Source organism: Phocoena phocoena, chromosome 20 (genome assembly GCF_963924675.1).
Source record: "Phocoena phocoena chromosome 20, mPhoPho1.1, whole genome shotgun sequence".
Taxonomy (NCBI): domain Eukaryota; kingdom Metazoa; phylum Chordata; class Mammalia; order Artiodactyla; family Phocoenidae; genus Phocoena; species Phocoena phocoena.
The window spans coordinates 13376088-13392464 of record NC_089238.1 but is presented as its reverse complement, the minus strand read 5'-3'; the positions used below and the strand labels follow the sequence as shown (position 1 = coordinate 13392464).

Sequence of the window (16377 nt, the reverse complement as noted above, 5' to 3'; positions counted from 1 at the left end):
CTCCTGCCATGCACAGACCAAGTGCTTCATCTGTGGTATCGGCAGCGATTACTTTGATTCAACACCGCATGGGTTCGAGACTCACACACTAGAGGAGCACAACCTGGCCAATTACATGTGAGTGTGGGCCCACTGGCCAATCAGGAGGGTGGGGGCGTGGCTGCCGCCAGCCAGGCCGAGATACTGGCCAGTTAGGGGAGGGGGGATGGTGTCCATGTGGGTGGATTCCCAGCCAGCCAATCAGGAGCAAGTAAGGGTGATTGCGACCTGTCTACCGCTGCCTCCCATCCCCAGGTTTTTCCTGATGTATCTGATAAACAAGGACGAGACCGAACACACGGGTCAGGTAAGGGTGTGTTAATGGGACGACAGTGGGCAGAGACATGGTGAATTTTAATATAAGGTCCATCAGCAGGTGACAGTAAAAAGCTCACATCAATATGAAGCATTTGAAGGTGTGACCAACCAACCCTTCCCCATCCCCCACCCCTAGGAGTCTTACGTCTGGAAGATGTACCAAGAGAGATGTTGGGATTTCTTCCCGGCTGGCGATTGTTTCCGCAAGCAGTATGAGGACCAGCTTAGCTGAGACACCCCCAGCTGGCCCTTCACCCCCACCTCGAAGGTCCTTATTCTCACAGCAAGACCCTTAGCCCCCAAATCCCTCCCCGCAAGGCAGCTGGGGGAGGGTGACCATGTACTGGCAAAATAAAGTCTGTGCTACGCCCCTGACATCATTGTGCTGGATTGTTGACATTGGGGGGTAGGTGGGCATACAGGAATTCTGCCCTCCTCTCCCCCGCCAACCCAAGAAAACCAAGACAGCAGCAGAGACTGAAGTCATGTTTATTCAGAGACAGGGGCATGTCGTGATCACTAATGTGTGTCCGCCGGGGAGGGAGGTGTGGGGACTGGTTCCTAACACCCCGTCAGGGACTCATTCCTGGATGTAGAGGTTGCTGGGGGCAGTAGGATCATCTGCTGGGCGTGTCTCCACCACCACAGGCCTGGGGAAGGAAGAGAGAAGTCAGTTCATTCATGCATTTGTTCATTCCTTCATCTGCAGAGGCGTTTATAGAGTCTTTGCCAGCACGGTGCTGGGCTATAGCAGTGAATGAGCACACATGGCCCCTGCCCTCGGGGAGCTCAATCTAGAGCAGGAGACCAACATGAATCAGTGAATCAGATGAATGCCAAGAAGCATGAGGCACATGACAGGGAAACCTAGCCCAAGGGGTCAGCCAGGGTGCCCCCAAAGAATGGATGGTGGAGCCTGAAAGAGGCTCAGGAGGGAACTTGGTGAAAAGGCAGGGAAGAGTGTTCTGGGCAGAGAGAACAGCCTGTGCAAAGGCCTTGAGGTGGGAGAGAGCCTGGGGTTTGACTGCAGAAGTCATGGTTTGTGAGCTATGACCAGGATTTGGTATTTATCCTGAGGTCACGGGAAGGATTTAAGCAGGTGGAGAGTGACACAATCAGATCTGGATTTTAAAAGACCTCTCTGGGCTTCCCTGGTGGCACAGTGGTTAAGAATCCTCCTGCCAATGCAGAGGACACAGGTTCGAGCCCTGGTCCGGGAAGATCCCACATGCCATGGAGCAACTAAGCCCGTGTGCCACAACTACTGAGCCTGCGCTCTAGAGGCCGTGAGCCACACTACTGAGCCCATGCACCACAACTACTAGAGCCCGTGCTCCGCAACAAGAGAAGCCACCGCAATGAGAGGCCCACGCAGTGCAACCAAGAGTAGCCCCCACTCGCCGCAACTAGAGAAAGCCTGCGCGCAGCAACGAAAACCCAACACAGCCAAAAATAAAGAAAGAAAAAAAAGATAACATCACCAGTAATGGGACAAAACATGTGCTTCCTGATCTGATGCAGTGAAAGGACACATCATCATTTCTGTGGTATTCCTGCCCCAAACTCTTAACCTGGAAACCTCAAACCCAGTTGAGGGACATTCTGTAAAACAAATTTCCTGTACTCTTCAAAAGTGTCAAGGTTATGAAAAGCCAGGAAAGTCTGAAGAATTGTCCTAGGCTCAAGACTAAAGAAACATTACTCCAAAATGCAGCCCATCATCCTGGATTACATTCTGGACAAGAAAAATAGTATTATTTTTTGGTTATGAAGAACAAGAGCATCATTGGAACAACGCGTGTGAATTAGAAGGTAGTGATATTTCACTGTTATTTTCTTGATTTTGACAGCTGTATTGTGGTTTGTAAGAGTATGTCCTGGCCTTCATTCAGGAAACATACACTGAAGTATTTCGGGGTAAATTGGCATCACGTCTGCAATTCACATGCAAATAGAAAAAAAATTATACATATATGAAAGGGAAGAATAAAGCAAATGTGGCTAAAACATAATATATGGGGAATCTGGGTGAAGGGGATACACAATTTTTAAATTTATTTTTGCAACTTCTCTGAGAGTCTAAAATTATGTCAAAATAAAAATTTACGATAAAAATTAAAAAATGAAAATTCCACTTTGGCTGCTGTGTGGGGAATGGACTATAGGGGGCAGAGATGGAAGCAGGAAGACCAGGTGAGAGGATGTCCAGGCCACAGATACAGGTGGCTGGGGATACCTCCAGATGCCCTCTCCACATCAGAAGCCCCCTGTTCCCGAGTTCATACCTGGGGGAGCCAAGCAGACGGAAGGTGAGGGTGGGGTCTCTCAGCTCCTGCAGCAGCTGGGGGAAAAGGTGCTGTGTCAGTGTCTCTCCTTTAAAGAGAGCAGGGGACGAGGTCTCTGAACTCCTCAGGTCCAGAAATAATCATTCTTGCTAACACCGCTCATCAGCTGTGTGACGTCAGGCGAGTTACTTAACCTCTCTGCACCTCGGAGTACTAACCTTTGAAATCATAGTACCTACCTGATAGGCAATCACGAAGATGAAGTAAAATACAAAACTGTAAGGGCAGAGCCTGACACATGGTGTTCTGTGAGGTAAGCACCATTTTTCACTCCATTTTCCGGATGAGAAAAGTGAGGCACAGGAAGATTAAGTCATTTGCCTAAGGTCATTCAGCTGGATTCCAACCCAGGCAGTCTGGGCCATGCTCTTAACCCACATATCTCTACAGTGACCCTGGATGAGGTCTGGACCTAAGCGACACTGGGGTAGAGAAGGGGACCCGTCTGAACTGAGCCTAGAGAAAGCTTCTCCTCCAGGACTTCACACCCTGACTCAGTTCTCCCAGTCCATCTGATGAATGAGATGACTGACATGGGAGGGGCTGGGTTGCGGGGGCTGGGATGGAGGAGCTTACCTGGTCCGAGCCTAGAGCCCACACCTGCACTCCATGCTTCCAGAAGGCCTGGAGCCGACCCCCGACCATAGCTGGGAGGAAAGCAGTGCCTGTTACCCTTGGCTTTCCCTTAAGCCTCCAACCTGGACCCCGGACCCTATCATCCCGGCACATACCCACGGCCTCCACTGCTTCAGTCATGGGGATCTCTGGAGTTCGAAGCCCCCTGACTGGGGCCCCCTCTGGGGTCACCAGCTTCAGAGACCCTAGAAGGAGGTAGAGCAGGGTCTTTAAGAGCAGCAAGCGGGACTTAGAAGCTTATGGAGGGACCAGACAATAAATTCAGCGTGAGAAGCAAAGCAGGATGGACAAGGACTGGAGGGGCTCAGCGTTTCTGAGAGAGGTACAGGTTCTGGGGTTCGGAGATCTAGGAATAGTGGGGGAAAGGGAGGGAGGAAGGTTCTTACCGTCCATCAACACCATCACCTTGTCTTCCTCGACCTGAGTCACCTGTACTGGTCCCTTGTGCTCTGCTTGAGAGGCGGGGGTTCAAGGACCAATTCCACCTCACTTCGCCTTTCCCAAGCAAGCGGGCTAGGCACCCTCTCCATTCCCAAGCAAAAGGGCTAAAGCTCGCCCATCATAGAGTTCCCCAGTCCCCTATCATCAATCTCACCAATTATATATACCCAATGTTCTCCCGTCCCCTCTCGTTTCAACCCCTTTCTCAATTACGCCTCAGGCTAAGCACCGCCCAGCCACCCAGACCCAACCCTCCCAAACTGATAAGCCCCACCCCTCCCAGAGCCTGCACCTGTGCTCATCTCGCCCAGCCAGCAGGAGAGCGCGCCGAAGCGCACGGTGTGGAAGAGCACCGACTTCGCAGGCCGCCCGGTGCTCACGCCGATGCACACGGCGGGCAGCTCGGAGCCTGGACCGGTCAGCAGTGCAAACACCGGCAGAGGCGTAGGTAGCGGGAACAGCACCTGCTGCGGAACGCGCAGGGAGGGGCTCAGAGAAGGCTTGGGCCGGGGCCTGAGAGGGGGCGGTGTCTTGGAGGACAGTGGGCGTGGGGCTTCCGAAGTATTTCCTAAGTATTCCCCTGCCAAGAAACTTTAGGGGGTGAAGCCTCAGAGGGCTTAGAAATTGACGGATGTGCCCTCAGAGTGGGCGTGGCTTCCGTTTTGGGGCGTGCCGCCTTGGCGACAGAGAGGCAGGGCCCCCGGGGGCTGTGGCCCCAAAGGCAGCAAAGTCTCCTTAGAGACTCAAAGAACCTGAATGGGGTCTCCTTAGAGGTGGGGGGAGGGGCATAGGGCCTGAAGAATAATTAGGCCAGGGGTGAGGAGCGGAGCTGAGAGATCAGTGAGGAGCCTCCAGGTGGGCGGGGCCTTGGGGAGATTGGGGCGGGGCCTCGGGTGGAAGGCCGGATTCGTGGAGCTCTCAACAGAAGCGTAGAGTGGATGGCCCTGGCCACCCAATCTGACAAAGTCCCCAGCGTCTGCAGGCTCCCTACCCGGACCAGCAGGAACTTGTTCATGGGCTGGTACCACTGAAGCAGGACCACGGATGTCTCCAATGCCCCACACAGGAACGGGCCCCCGGAGCTCGCGCCCTCTGCTGTGGAGGTAAGGATACATCTTTCCCCGGGCTCTGTTCACCCTGCCTTAACTCTGCAATCCTCTCGGATCGAGAGGGAGTCCAAGTCCCGTCCCTGGTCCCGCCCCCTCTCTGCACACCCATGGGGTTTTCTCTCACCCACACAGCACGCCCGGCAGCCTTTGGTGTCCTGGATCTTAGTGGAGACCATGTTCTTCCTGCAGAAGAAGGGAGGCGTGAATGAGGGGAGGGACGGCAGAAATGAGGCATCTTAGAGGGGTCAGAGGTGCCACTGCGGGCTGGTACCTTGCCAGTAGCCGGTGGGGGCTAATGTGAGCGATGGGGCTTCCTGTTCTGGCCTCTTTCCGTTCCAGTAGGCCCAAGATGCTATGAGAATACAGGTGGGGGGTCTTTCCTGCAGTGTGTGTATGTAGGGGAAGCAGGCAGTTATAGGACACTGCACACTCCCACCTTTTCCCTATCCCATCACTTGGCCCCATCCCTTTAAAATGCCCAACCCCTCCAGTCTCAAGCACCTTTATTTACTCATTTTTCATGCAACATATTTTAAATGCCCACTGTAGGCCAGGCACTGTGCTTGGCTCTGGTGAACCATTAATGGTGAGTAAAATAATTACGTTCCCTACCCTCATGGTGCTTGTAGCCACATGACAAATGATGGACACTTAACCAGTCAGATGAAGTTACACACATTACAAAATTTAAGAAAAAACATATCTACAAATTCTGCAAAAGTCTGTCATCACAAACTTTTGGCTTGGGGTCTCCTCATAAATTAGAAATTCTTTTACACAAAGTGTTTATAAAACAATGACACATAATTTTAATCTACAACCTGCTCGCTCTATTTTAGTAAAGCATGGAACAAGTACTAACTGTCATCTGAACATCAAAGAAATGTAAAGACTGACTTCTTGTGGAAATTACCTCAAAACTGACTTGAGAGGTGGGCACTACTGTGAGCCCCATTTTACAGATGGGGAAACTGAGGCTCAGGGAGAAGTCTCTTGCCCCAAGTCCCACAGTGGAAAAGTGGCTGGAATTTGAACTGTAGGCTCTGTGAAGGGGGAGCCTAATTTTTTTTTTTCAGCCATGCCCAGCTGTCTCCCAACCCCTTGACTCCTTAAGTTCTGACTCCCCACCCTCCCACCCAGCCATAACCAGACCTGAGAGAGACATGAGGACATTGTTGATAGAGTATACCCAGGTAGTCCGGCTAGAAAAAAGCTGCAGAGGAAGGGGAGATGGCTCCTGTAAGACCCCAGCAACCCCAACTCCAGCCCCCACCCTTGGCCCATCCTAGGTGCTGCCCCTCACCATCTCCAGTGTGGCCTCCTGATCATTTCGGTTCAGGATGAAAATGCCTTCCTCGGCCCCCAGGAGCAGGTGCTGGTCTGGGGAGCACAGACATGAGGATGCTGGGACCTGCCTCATAGTGGGGGACTTCCCAGAACCCCCTATGGCCCCAAACACTGGTACTCTGTTCGCCAGCCCTGACCCTCAATTCTCTGCTCTCCCTCCAAACTGACACTTCCGGCCTCTGTTTCCCCAAATCTGAACTCAAACCCTGACCAGTTCCCCTGAGCTGATCTCACTCTCACCAGCCTCTGACCACCACTGGTTCTGGTGGTTCTTCCATCCCTGACTCGCAAGTCCTGACCCTCTGTCCCCTCAATTCTGCCCCCAACATTAGATGTGACTCCCCGAATAGCCCTCTAAATTCTTTCCCTCTTTCTCCCCAGTTCTGGTCCCTGAATGCTAATCCTATCTCAACACTGATCCTCAAATTCAGACAGCCCTCCATATGGCTTTTTCTGTCCAGTGTGACCCCGAAAACTCTAATACTGTTTCCTTAACATGTATCCCTCACTGACCTTGTCTCCACATCTTTGATCCCCAAACTCTCTCCCCTTCTGCTACATTCTAATCCCCAAAACTCCTGGCCCCCAAATCCTGATCCCAGTCTCTCTACCATTAACCTACAACCGAGGTTAATGGGGTCCAACTGTCCTGGATCTTGTACCCCAAACTCTGACCTTTCTGCTATATCTGACACTCCTTTTTAAAAATTTGTTTATTTTTTATTTTGGCCACACCGCACAGCATGTGGGACCTTAGTTCCCCGACCAGGGATCAAACCCCTGCCCCCTGCGGTGGAAGAGCAGAGTCTTAACCACTGGACCCCTGGGGAAGTCCCATATCTGACACTCCCGGCCTCCAAACTCTAATTTTCCTAGTCTTCACTCTCAAACCCATCTTCACTCTACCCATCTTTGATCCCTCAACTCCACCTGTAACTCCTGGCTGTGCCCCTGCCTCAGCTCTGCCAGTCCCTCCCCTCCCCTGTCCCTGCCTTTGTGCCTTCCATTAAGGGCCCTCCCCGTCCCCACCACATTCTCCATGACCCTCCTGAATGCTCACCCTTGGTGGAGGGGTGCGTCCAGGCTGCCGTGCTGTGGATCCGGAGGGGGCAGCCATTGAATAACTTTACAAGAAGGGCACATCCCTGGGTGGGCCATGGGGGCGGGGCAACAGCAGATCCAGCAAAAGGGAGGAGGGGACAGGAAGGCGTGGTGGTTAAGATTTGGAAGCAAGAGTGCCAAGGTTCAAATCCTGCCTCTGCTTCCTCAAAGGTTTATACCTTGGAAAGCTACTTACCTCTCTGTGCCTCAGTTTCCCCAGTTTGAAATGGGGGATAACACCTATCTCTACGACATCTACCTCTTTCTGTGAAGGTATACACCTTGTAAAGACACGAGATCAGTGTCTGGCACAGAGGAACTGCTCAACGTATGTCACCTGTTATATTATTAGTCTTCCCAGCCCAATCCCCCCACTCCCACCATGCATCCCCAGCCCCATCCAGAGGTGTGAGTCCTCAGCACGGCTGGCCTCACCTTTCTCTTCATCTTTTCCTTCTTGGGGGGCAACAGTGGGGGCTGGTCAGGCTCCCAGGGGGCTGGGTTCCAGAGTGAGGGTTCTGAGATGGGGTGGGGAAAATCAGCCCCCAAACCCCCCTAACCCTGCCACACCCCACCTCCGCCCACCTCCCACCCCAGCCTGCCCTGTCACCTGAGTGGGCAGTTAGGTGGGGGCTTCGCGTGGCTGGGGGAGGCCCAAGATGTGGGGTGCGTGGGGGAGGCCCACTGGCACATCGGACCAGCACCCCCGGGCTCAGCTGTCCCTCATCCCCAGTTTCCCCAGGACCCTCGTCCGATGGAGAACGGAACTTGGGCTTTGGAGAGAGAGAAGGACGGTGGGGGAATACATTAGATGATCTGAGAGAGAGGGCGCCCTTCAATCTGCCTCCACCAGAACTGACAGTAGGTCATGGCTCTGACCTTCCCCGTGATGTCCGACCACCACTCCAGCCTTCCCCTCTAACCCACGCCCAACATCGACACATGCCAGCAACTAAAGGGTGAGTGCTGGGTGCAGCAGGCGTTTCCAAGGACCAGCTACTGACCAGTGTCCATCGGGCTAAATATTCTGAGTCCCACCCCTAGGGTCGGGGTTACTACTTCCAGATCCCAATGTGCTTATCGTCCCAGTCTTCCCAGAATTCAAAGGACCCGGCATCCCAGACTCCAGCCCTAGAGGGCTCAGTATCCCAGCATCTATGGACTCTGGTCTCCTGGCCCCGTGGCCCCCAGCTCTGACCCAGGGCCTTACCTTGGGGGGCAGCGGAGGAGGTGTGTCTTCTGCAGGGGTGGGGCTGGAACACAATGATGGGGTAAGCAGGTGTGGGTGTGGGGAACAAGCACTGGGGAGGGTTGGGGCCAGAGGTCTGAGCTCAGGAGGCTCAGAGGGCGACGCGGTCTGTGCTGGGGCCGAGGGCTAAAGGACTGATAACCATGTCAACAGGAACAGCAACTCTTGGATATCGAGTGCTGACAATGCGTCAAGTCTCTGCATCTTCACGCCCGCCTAGGAACACAGATCACGTGAGCTCCTGGGGGTCAGGTTCTCACTTGGTGCCGGGCGCGCTGCCTGTGAGCCCATGACAGACAAGACGTGTGGGATGGACGGGTGGGCCCTGAGGCTGACACAGGCCTGGGGCTGAGGGAGATGGGGGCCTGGGCCGACTGCTGGGGCTGAGGCCCTGACATGGGGGAAAGGTTCAGCCTGAGGCTGGGTGAGATGAAGAAAGATGAGGGCCGGGGGTTGAGGGTCAGGACTGCAGTTGAGATCTGGGGGTGGGAGCAACCTCTGGCCGGAGCCGGGGACTGAGATGTAGCAGGGGGCCCAGGGTTGAGTTGGGGTGGGGTTGAGGGTCAGGGGTCCGGCGTGAAGGAAGGTGGGGGCATTGAGGGTCCAGTCAGGGGTCAGGGGTCAGCGCTGAGTGGTAGAAGGAAAGCAGGGGCTGAGGCTGGGGTCGGGGTGGAAGGAAGGCGGGGTCGTAGGAAGGTGGGAGCTGGGTGGGGGCCTGTGGAGCTGTCTTACATGTCCACGTCGTCGTAGTCATCATCAGACTCCGACAGGTGCCTCCTGAGGAGGGACAGGTGTGAGCCTCGGGTGGTCCCCACATGTAGCCCAGCCTGCCTCCCACCCTGAGGGTCCCTGACCTAGGACTGCTGCTCTTGAAGTCTCCAGGGGGCTGTAAGCGAGCCTGCGGGATAGTAAAGGGTCAGCAGTGGCCCAGTGGGAGGGAAGGGGGGGGGCGGCTGGGCGGCAGGGGAGGCATCTCACCGTGTCGGCTGTGGGTCTGGACTCCATGCCTCTGAGCTTCCTGAACTCCATGTGCCGCCCTGCGGGTAACACACAGTGAGCTGGGGACGTGGATTTGGGAACAAAAAGAGTAGAATTGGGGGTGGGGTCTGGGATCAGGGTCTTAGGACTGGAGCTGTCGCTACAGGGGAGGGATCTTGGTTTACAGGGGTCTCATTTGGGGGTCAGGGTTTGAGATCAGAGAGCTGGGGGGCTCAGAATGGTTACAGAGTGTTTGTTTTGAGGTTCCACCTGGGTACCAAGGATCAGACAAAGATTTCTGAGGTCTCTGGGAGTCCTGGTGGTTGTGGGAAGTCTCAGGGGGTCTGTCTGCAGGACAGAGAGGTAGGGGTCTCTAGAGTCACTTTGTAGATCAGGTGGTGATGAGGTTTTCTCTGGGGTCTCCTGTGGGGTCAGATGGTGATGGGGGTTCTCTGGGGCCTCTGGCCATCTGATGAGGGGGCATCTCTTGGCTTATAGGGTCAGGTGTCCCCGGACGTAGGGATTCTCTACTCACGACAGCAATCCGCGTCTGGGATCCCCAGAGAGCTGGAGCGATGGGTGGATCTGATCCGCCGAGGGATGGCGGGGGGGAGCTGGGCAGAGCGGTGGCTGCATCAGGACCATGCCCTCTAGCAGCCCTCACCACCCTGTGGGCCCAGCTTGGAGCCCTTGGTCCTCCCATAACCTCTGTGCCTCCAGCCCTGCGCCAAGCTCCCCATCCTCACTGGCTTTTTTCCTTCTAAGACGGGCAGCAAGGGGGTGCTCCAGGCAGGGGAACAGCGTGAGCGAAGTGGGGGGGCGGGTCCCTCACCTCAGGCTCCTCATCTTCAATCTCGCCAACAGGGGCCCCCTTCCCTGGGTTCCTCAGTTTGTCAAGAAGATCTACGATCAGGCCTCTGTTTAGCCCAGGCTGGGACACCAGTTGATGCTGGGGGAGGGGAGGAGGGTGTCAGCAGACAGAGGGCTGGGCTGGAGAGAGAGGGTTGGGACGAGGGGCTGGAGAACCCATCTAAGGGAATCTGGTGGGGAAGTCGCCAACAGAGGAAGACGCAGGGAACGCTGGGGACCTGGGGGATTCTGAGGAGTCTGACGGGATTAGATAAACTTAGGGTAGGGGACTTCCCTGGCGGTCCAGCGGTTAAGAGTCCCCGCTTCCACTACAGGGGGCACGGGCCCGATCGCTACTCAAGGAAATAAGATCCCACATGCACGCATCGTGGCCAAAAAGGAAAAGAGAAAAAATAGGGTAGCTGGAGAATTCCAAAGGTGTCTTAGAGGGGACTCGAGTTCCCCTGGAATTCCAAAGCACACTCAGGAATGGGTCCTGAAGCCCTTGGGCATTTGTGAGTTTTAAGAACTCAGCGTATCTTGGAAAAAGGTCTGGGATACAATTTGCAGAGTCTTGGGGATCCCTGGGGAATTCGGAGGGACTAGGGACTTTGAAAGGGCCATGGGGGTTCTGTGGAATGAAATGATCCACGTTCTAGGGAGCTGTGGGAGGCCCTGGGGGATTCCGGGGGTGAGTCTGGGAAGGCTTCTCTGGGAGGGGAGGTTTACAGTGAGCATCTTGGTGGCGCCGGGTCGTTTCTTGGGGCTCTTAGTGAGGGTGACTTTGACAAAGTTGTGGAAGGCAGCCGACCTTGGGAGGAAGAAGGCAAGTTCTGCAGTGAGGGCACCAGAGACCTTCCCATCAGACCATCGCCCCTGGCTCCACCCTCCCTCTCCCTCCTTCCCATCAACCTCTCCTACCATTTCCCTTTTTCCTTTAGCCTTGGGGGCTGGTAGCCACTCTTGGTCATGAGGAAGAGAACTCTGTAAGAGTAGGACAGAATATGGGAATCAGACTTTCCAGCGGAGGTCAGACCTCGTGGCTCAAGGGAATCCCGATAGCACTAAGATCAGCAGAGAGCCAAGTGGGGGACAGAATGAGAACGAGGGTTAGGATTTACAAGGCATGGGATGCCACTTCTAGGGGATACTGCTTATCGCATTACAGAGCTCCTGCAGTCTCACAGGGAGCCTCGAGATGGCGCTCCCCGTGTCGGGGGCTCCTGGTGTGGAGGGCTGGAGAAAAGGCTTTCTGGGCTCAGGGGAGCCTGAGGGTCTCGGATGGAGCTCAGAGCAAGGGGGTGTCTCCTGTAGGGGGTCTCGTGGTGGGGAAGCAGGTTGGGGGCTGATGTCCAGGGTCAGAGTTGAGTGGGGTCTCTGGGACTAGGGGGACATGCCCACATCTGCCTACCTGAGAGGGTGCACGTCAAAGAGCGGTGGTTGTAGCTCGGCTAATTCGATGGCTGTGACGCCCAGGGACCAGATGTCACACAGCTCATTGTATCCCCCCTTCAGGGCCACGGCCGCCACCTCTGGAGCCATCCTGGGGGCAGAGACCCTCAGAGAGCCAGGGCTGACACAGGAGGACGAGGGGAGACTTTTGTGGGGGGCGGGGGTAGGAGAGAGACAAGGAGAACGGGGCATACAGAGAGACAGATGCAGAGAGAAACATAAAGATGGAGAGAGACAGACATAAAGACAGAGCGAGGTAAAGGCAGAGAGACAGAGACAGAGAGAGAGAGAGGGAGGCAAACGTGGACAGATATGGAAAGACAGAGAGATCAGGATAAAAATCAACACAAACACTGAGAGGAACAGGTGGAGGGGGCACAGAGAGCCCTAGGTAAATGAAAAACTCAAAAGGGAGCCCAAGAGAAGACAGAACATTCAACAGAACAAGGTAGAGGCAGAGCAAAAAGCCAGGATGGAAATTCCCAGAGATCCAGGCTGGGAAAAGCTGCTGCCCCCTGTACCACCCCCAGCTGCCAGCCAGGCACCCCTCACCAGTAGGGTGTCCCAATGAAAGAGAGGCGTCGAGCCAGCGTTGCCCCGATCTGGGCCGAGATACCAAAGTCAGCTGGAGGCAGAGGGAGAGATATAGTGACCTCTCCTGTCCCCTTGGGCCCCCAGCCAGTCCCCCTCCAGAGCCCCACCAGCCACACTCACCCAGTCTGACCTCCCCAGCATCATTGATGAGGATGTTGGCTCCCTGGGGAAGAGGGGGCAATTAGAGGCTGTCAGAGATACCCCCCAAGTCAAATGCTGCCGCCACTCCCTGGTCCCACACCACCCCGAGCCCTCCAAGCACCACTCCCATATCCTGGGCTCCCCACCCACCAAGGCCACCTTTCTGCCCCTAGACCACCTTGATGTCCCGGTGTATCTTCTTCTGTGAGTGGAGATAGGCCAGTCCCTGGGGAGGAGGGTGGACACGGGGGCTGTAAGTGTCCGGGGGCTGGAGCAGGGTCCTGCCCCTACCCAAGCCCACAGAGCATCTCCTCACCTGGAGCACTTCCCGGCAGACATAGCTGATCTGGAGCTCTGACAGGGGGCCTGTCACTGCAAAGGTCACCCCGGTGCGGTGTTGGGTGCGTGCCAGGCCCCTGGCCGCCACCCACACCAGCTGAGAGGGTGCCACATAGGGAGGGGGAAACAGGATGGGACAAGTAGGGGGAGGAGGCAAAGGGGTGGTCAGCAACAGAGAGAGGGGCAGCGATGCAGGGAACCAGAGGCCGGAGGGAGAGAGATTCGTTCAACAGATATTTACCATGTGTCTACTGTGTGCCAGCCACCGTGGCAGGCACCGGGGATACAGCTGTGGACAAAAGAGGCAGAGATCCCTGCCCTCATGGAGAGAACATTCCGGTGGGGGAGATGGACAGTAAACAAGATAAACAGGTAAGATATACAGTACGTGAGATGCTAATAAATAGTAAGAAGGAAAATAAAGCAAGAAAAGACAACAGGAAATATGTGTGGGAAGGGGTATGACATTTTACACAGGGTGATCATCCCTGAGAAGGTGACGGGGGTGAAGATGGGAGCAGCAAGTGCAAAGGCCCGGAGGCAGGAGAGCGCCTGGTGTGTCTGGAAAGCAGTAAAGTGGATGGAGCGGAGATGAGGTGTGTCCGCTTGGGGTGTGCCAGTGGGGGTCAGACTTGCCGGCTGTGATGAGAAATTTGGGCTTGGCTTTGGAGGGAACTGGAAGGTATGGAAGGGCTCTGAGCAGGGGGTGATGTCACTTTGTAAAATGAGGAAAGGCAGAGAGAGACAGGGAGGGAGACAGAGAGAAAGAGAATCAGGAACAGACCCAAATTGAGGCAGAGAAAGAAAGACATGGTCAGAGAGCAAAAAGTGGGAAAACAGACATGGTGAGAAAGAGAGACACAAAGGGGTGAAGAGGATACACTAGAGAGAGACAGTAGGCAGAGGGGTTAGGGACCATGTCTGACGGGCTGGCAGGGTGAGTCACTTCCTCTCTGTGGGCCTCAGTTTCCCCCTCTGAGGACTTCTTAATGAAGTCCTTCCTTCCTGGCATTTGAGGTGTGAGGCCGGAGCGAGACCGGGAGATGGTCGAAGATAGAGGTGCGCAAGAGAAATCTCGAAGTGATCAGAGGCCCACCCCACCCACACCCTCCAATGCTCCAAGAGAGTGAAAAGCAGACTAAGAGAATCAGAAATGCATTCACTATTAAATGAACATGTGGGCACTGAGGACGAGCCAGAAATGCAGAAATACTCAAACGCATGAATACACCTTGGTGAGAAAATGCAGACACGGGGAAGATGGGGCGGGGGAAGTAGAGGGGATCATTGCATGCAGAAAGACTGGGGCTGGACTCTCAGGTCCTGGAGGACAGGGTTCGGTGCCCACTCGGTCACCACAGTATCCCCAGCATCATACAGGCCAGGCCAGGCCCAGAGGAGGGGCTGGCTTACTGTGTGAAATATGGACCGTAAAGACAGTCCCAGGAGACACAAAGGCAGAGAGACAGGACAGGCGAATTGGGGGGAATTGGGCTACCTGGATCCCCGTGCCCTTCCTCTCACCTTGGTAGATGTCCTGGAGAGAACCAGCCCCACAGAATTCCATGCAGATCCAGAGCTTCTGCAGCCTATAACAGTTCAAAAGCAATACTAATAACAGCAGTAATAAATGATTATAGGATACCTCCTGGCTCACTGCCCATCTTATTCTAGTTCAACAAGAACTTTAATGTAAGAGCTGTCATCTCTCTATTGCCCACTACAGTGAGAGCATCCCATTTTATAGATGGGGAAGTTGAGGCTCAGAGAGGAAATATATGTTTAGGGTTAACTGGAGTGGAACCTAGGTCTTTGGGCTCCTGACCCATGGCATCCTCTGTCGTCCCATGCTAACCTAGGAGACAGGGTAGAGACCTCACAGGTTGTGGAAGTTCGGAGGGGACAGAGGAGCTAGGATACTAGGTCTGGGGGACAGAGGACATTATTGGGGCATCTGGGATCTTAATCTGGGGGTCAGGGAATTTAGGGGTTCGTATTAAAGGAAATGAAAGTGAAACTAGGGGACCCGAAGGGCAAGATGATGAAAGATTAGTTTTAGGGGACTTGGTTTCAGGTTTGGTTACTCTGAAGGGGTCAGTTTGGTGGACCCCTAGTCAGAAATGGGAGTTATTTATTGGAGATTAGATTTGGGGGTGCTCTGGTCAAAAAAGTGGGACTTTGGGCTGGGGATCAAGTTAGGAGTGCCCCAGTTAAAAATGGGGGTCCAGGATTAGAGGTCAGGTTAGGGGGTACCCTGGTCAGGAATGGGAGCTCGCAGGTAGGGGCTGGGCTGGGTGTCAGGGCAGGTCTGAGGCTCATCACCAGAGATAACTCCCATGGTAGGCAACGATGTTGGGGTGCCGACAAGTTTTCAAGATGAGGATTTCCTTCTGAAGTGTGGAAACATCATCGTCTGCAAGGAGGGACAGAGAGAAAAGGCTGCTACAGGGAGGGAGTATGGGGGAGATCCCAGTGTCCCAGGAGGTGGGCATGTGGGGAAGAAGCTCCTGAGGTCCTCTCCTCACCAGGCTCCATCTTCACCATCTTCAACGCCACCAGGTCCCCCGTCACCTTGTCTCGAGCCTTGTAAAGGGGAAGTTGGCAGTCAGGAGGGCTCCATTCGCCTGAGTTCCTTCTCAGCATCCCTGAACCAAAGCCAAGGACTGGGACCCTCTCACATCCCCTTCCCTTCTTGGGCCTCACCCCAAAGGTCACCGGTTTGAGGGTGACGGAGAATGAGGGGGTTCCTCACCTTGAAGACTTCCCCATAGGTGCCACCACCCAGCCGCTGTAGCAGGTCATAGTGGTCCCGGGGATCCCTATTAAAGATGTCAGGGTCCACGAGGTCCATTCCTGGGGCCCGGAGCTGGGCCTGCGCCCAGTGGCCAGCAGGGCCTCAGGGCTCGGAGTGCTGTCACCTCCCTCCCTCCCCACACGCCCTGCACCCGCCTTGCCTCCGCCGGCTGTGGCCTCCCCCCTCCCCACTCTCGCTTCCTGCCCCAGCACAGAGCTGTGCAGCCGGCTCCACCCCCTGTCCCCTGGGCCCTAAGAGCCTGTGAGGGGCAGCTTGCCTTGGGACCCAGGGGACACCCCCTCCACTTCCAGGGCTCTGGGCTGCATGTAAACCAGATGCAAACTATCTTAATTGTGACCTGGAGGGGTGCCCTAACACTCCCTCCCCCGTTCTGGGCAGCGGCTAAAAACTACAGCTGAACCTCTGCTGAGTGCTTGAGTGCTGGGCCACAACTCAGAGATGGCAGGTCTGCACAGAGACGGCCATGCAATGTATATCACTGCTCACCGGGGGCACATACATGCACTTAGTGGTAACCTGTGCGGTGCGAAGACCAGTCGACATGCAAATGCCTGGATATCCGTGTGCACATATGTGGATGTACCCAGAGCATATACATAAGTGACACATGCATGTGTATCCATG

General features: G+C 55.0%; 2 protein-coding genes across 3 annotated transcripts in view; one reads left to right on the top strand and one right to left on the bottom strand.

Annotated features, from left to right (window-relative positions):
* The window catches only part of RYR1 (ryanodine receptor 1), a 117694-nt gene extending 116969 nt beyond the window's left edge, over nt 1–725 (top strand). For both annotated transcript variants that reach the window (XM_065899310.1, XM_065899309.1), the window contains 3 exons: nt 17–117; nt 295–346; nt 494–725. In XM_065899310.1, coding sequence (XP_065755382.1) covers nt 17–117; nt 295–346; nt 494–589 — 249 coding nt within the window. In that variant the 3' untranslated portion in view covers nt 590–725. The remainder of the gene's footprint in view (nt 1–16; nt 118–294; nt 347–493) is intronic.
* Nucleotides 726–832: 107 nt separating this feature from the next.
* Nucleotides 833–15861, bottom strand: MAP4K1 (mitogen-activated protein kinase kinase kinase kinase 1). The gene is made up of 31 exons (XM_065899281.1): nt 15691–15861; nt 15464–15521; nt 15261–15351; nt 14463–14527; nt 12916–12971; nt 12778–12825; nt 12579–12621; nt 12417–12489; nt 11824–11955; nt 11334–11396; nt 11142–11223; nt 10396–10512; nt 10099–10177; nt 9564–9622; nt 9440–9483; nt 9318–9362; nt 8547–8589; nt 7947–8109; nt 7772–7854; nt 7296–7380; nt 6192–6268; nt 6041–6101; nt 5160–5268; nt 5013–5071; nt 4771–4874; nt 4072–4246; nt 3725–3787; nt 3434–3523; nt 3279–3349; nt 2643–2698; nt 833–1007 (listed from the first exon to the last, which is right to left on the bottom strand). Exons 1-31 carry the CDS (start codon nt 15787–15789, stop codon nt 938–940), a joined length of 2463 nt encoding a protein of 820 aa, XP_065755353.1. The 5' UTR covers nt 15790–15861; the 3' UTR covers nt 833–937.
* Between the last annotated feature and the right edge of the window lie 516 nt (nt 15862–16377).

Coding starts and splice junctions, on each gene's coding strand:
- MAP4K1 (XM_065899281.1), bottom strand. CDS start 15,789: ATGGACCTCGTGGACCCTGACATCTTTAATAGGGATCCCCGGGACCAC. Junction 8,590..9,317: donor GACTACGACGACGTGGACAT/GTAAGACAGCTC, acceptor ATTGTGTTCCAG/CCCCACCCCTGCAGAAGACA. Junction 1,008..2,642: donor CGTCTGCTTGGCTCCCCCAG/GTATGAACTCGG, acceptor TTCCTTCCCCAG/GCCTGTGGTGGTGGAGACAC.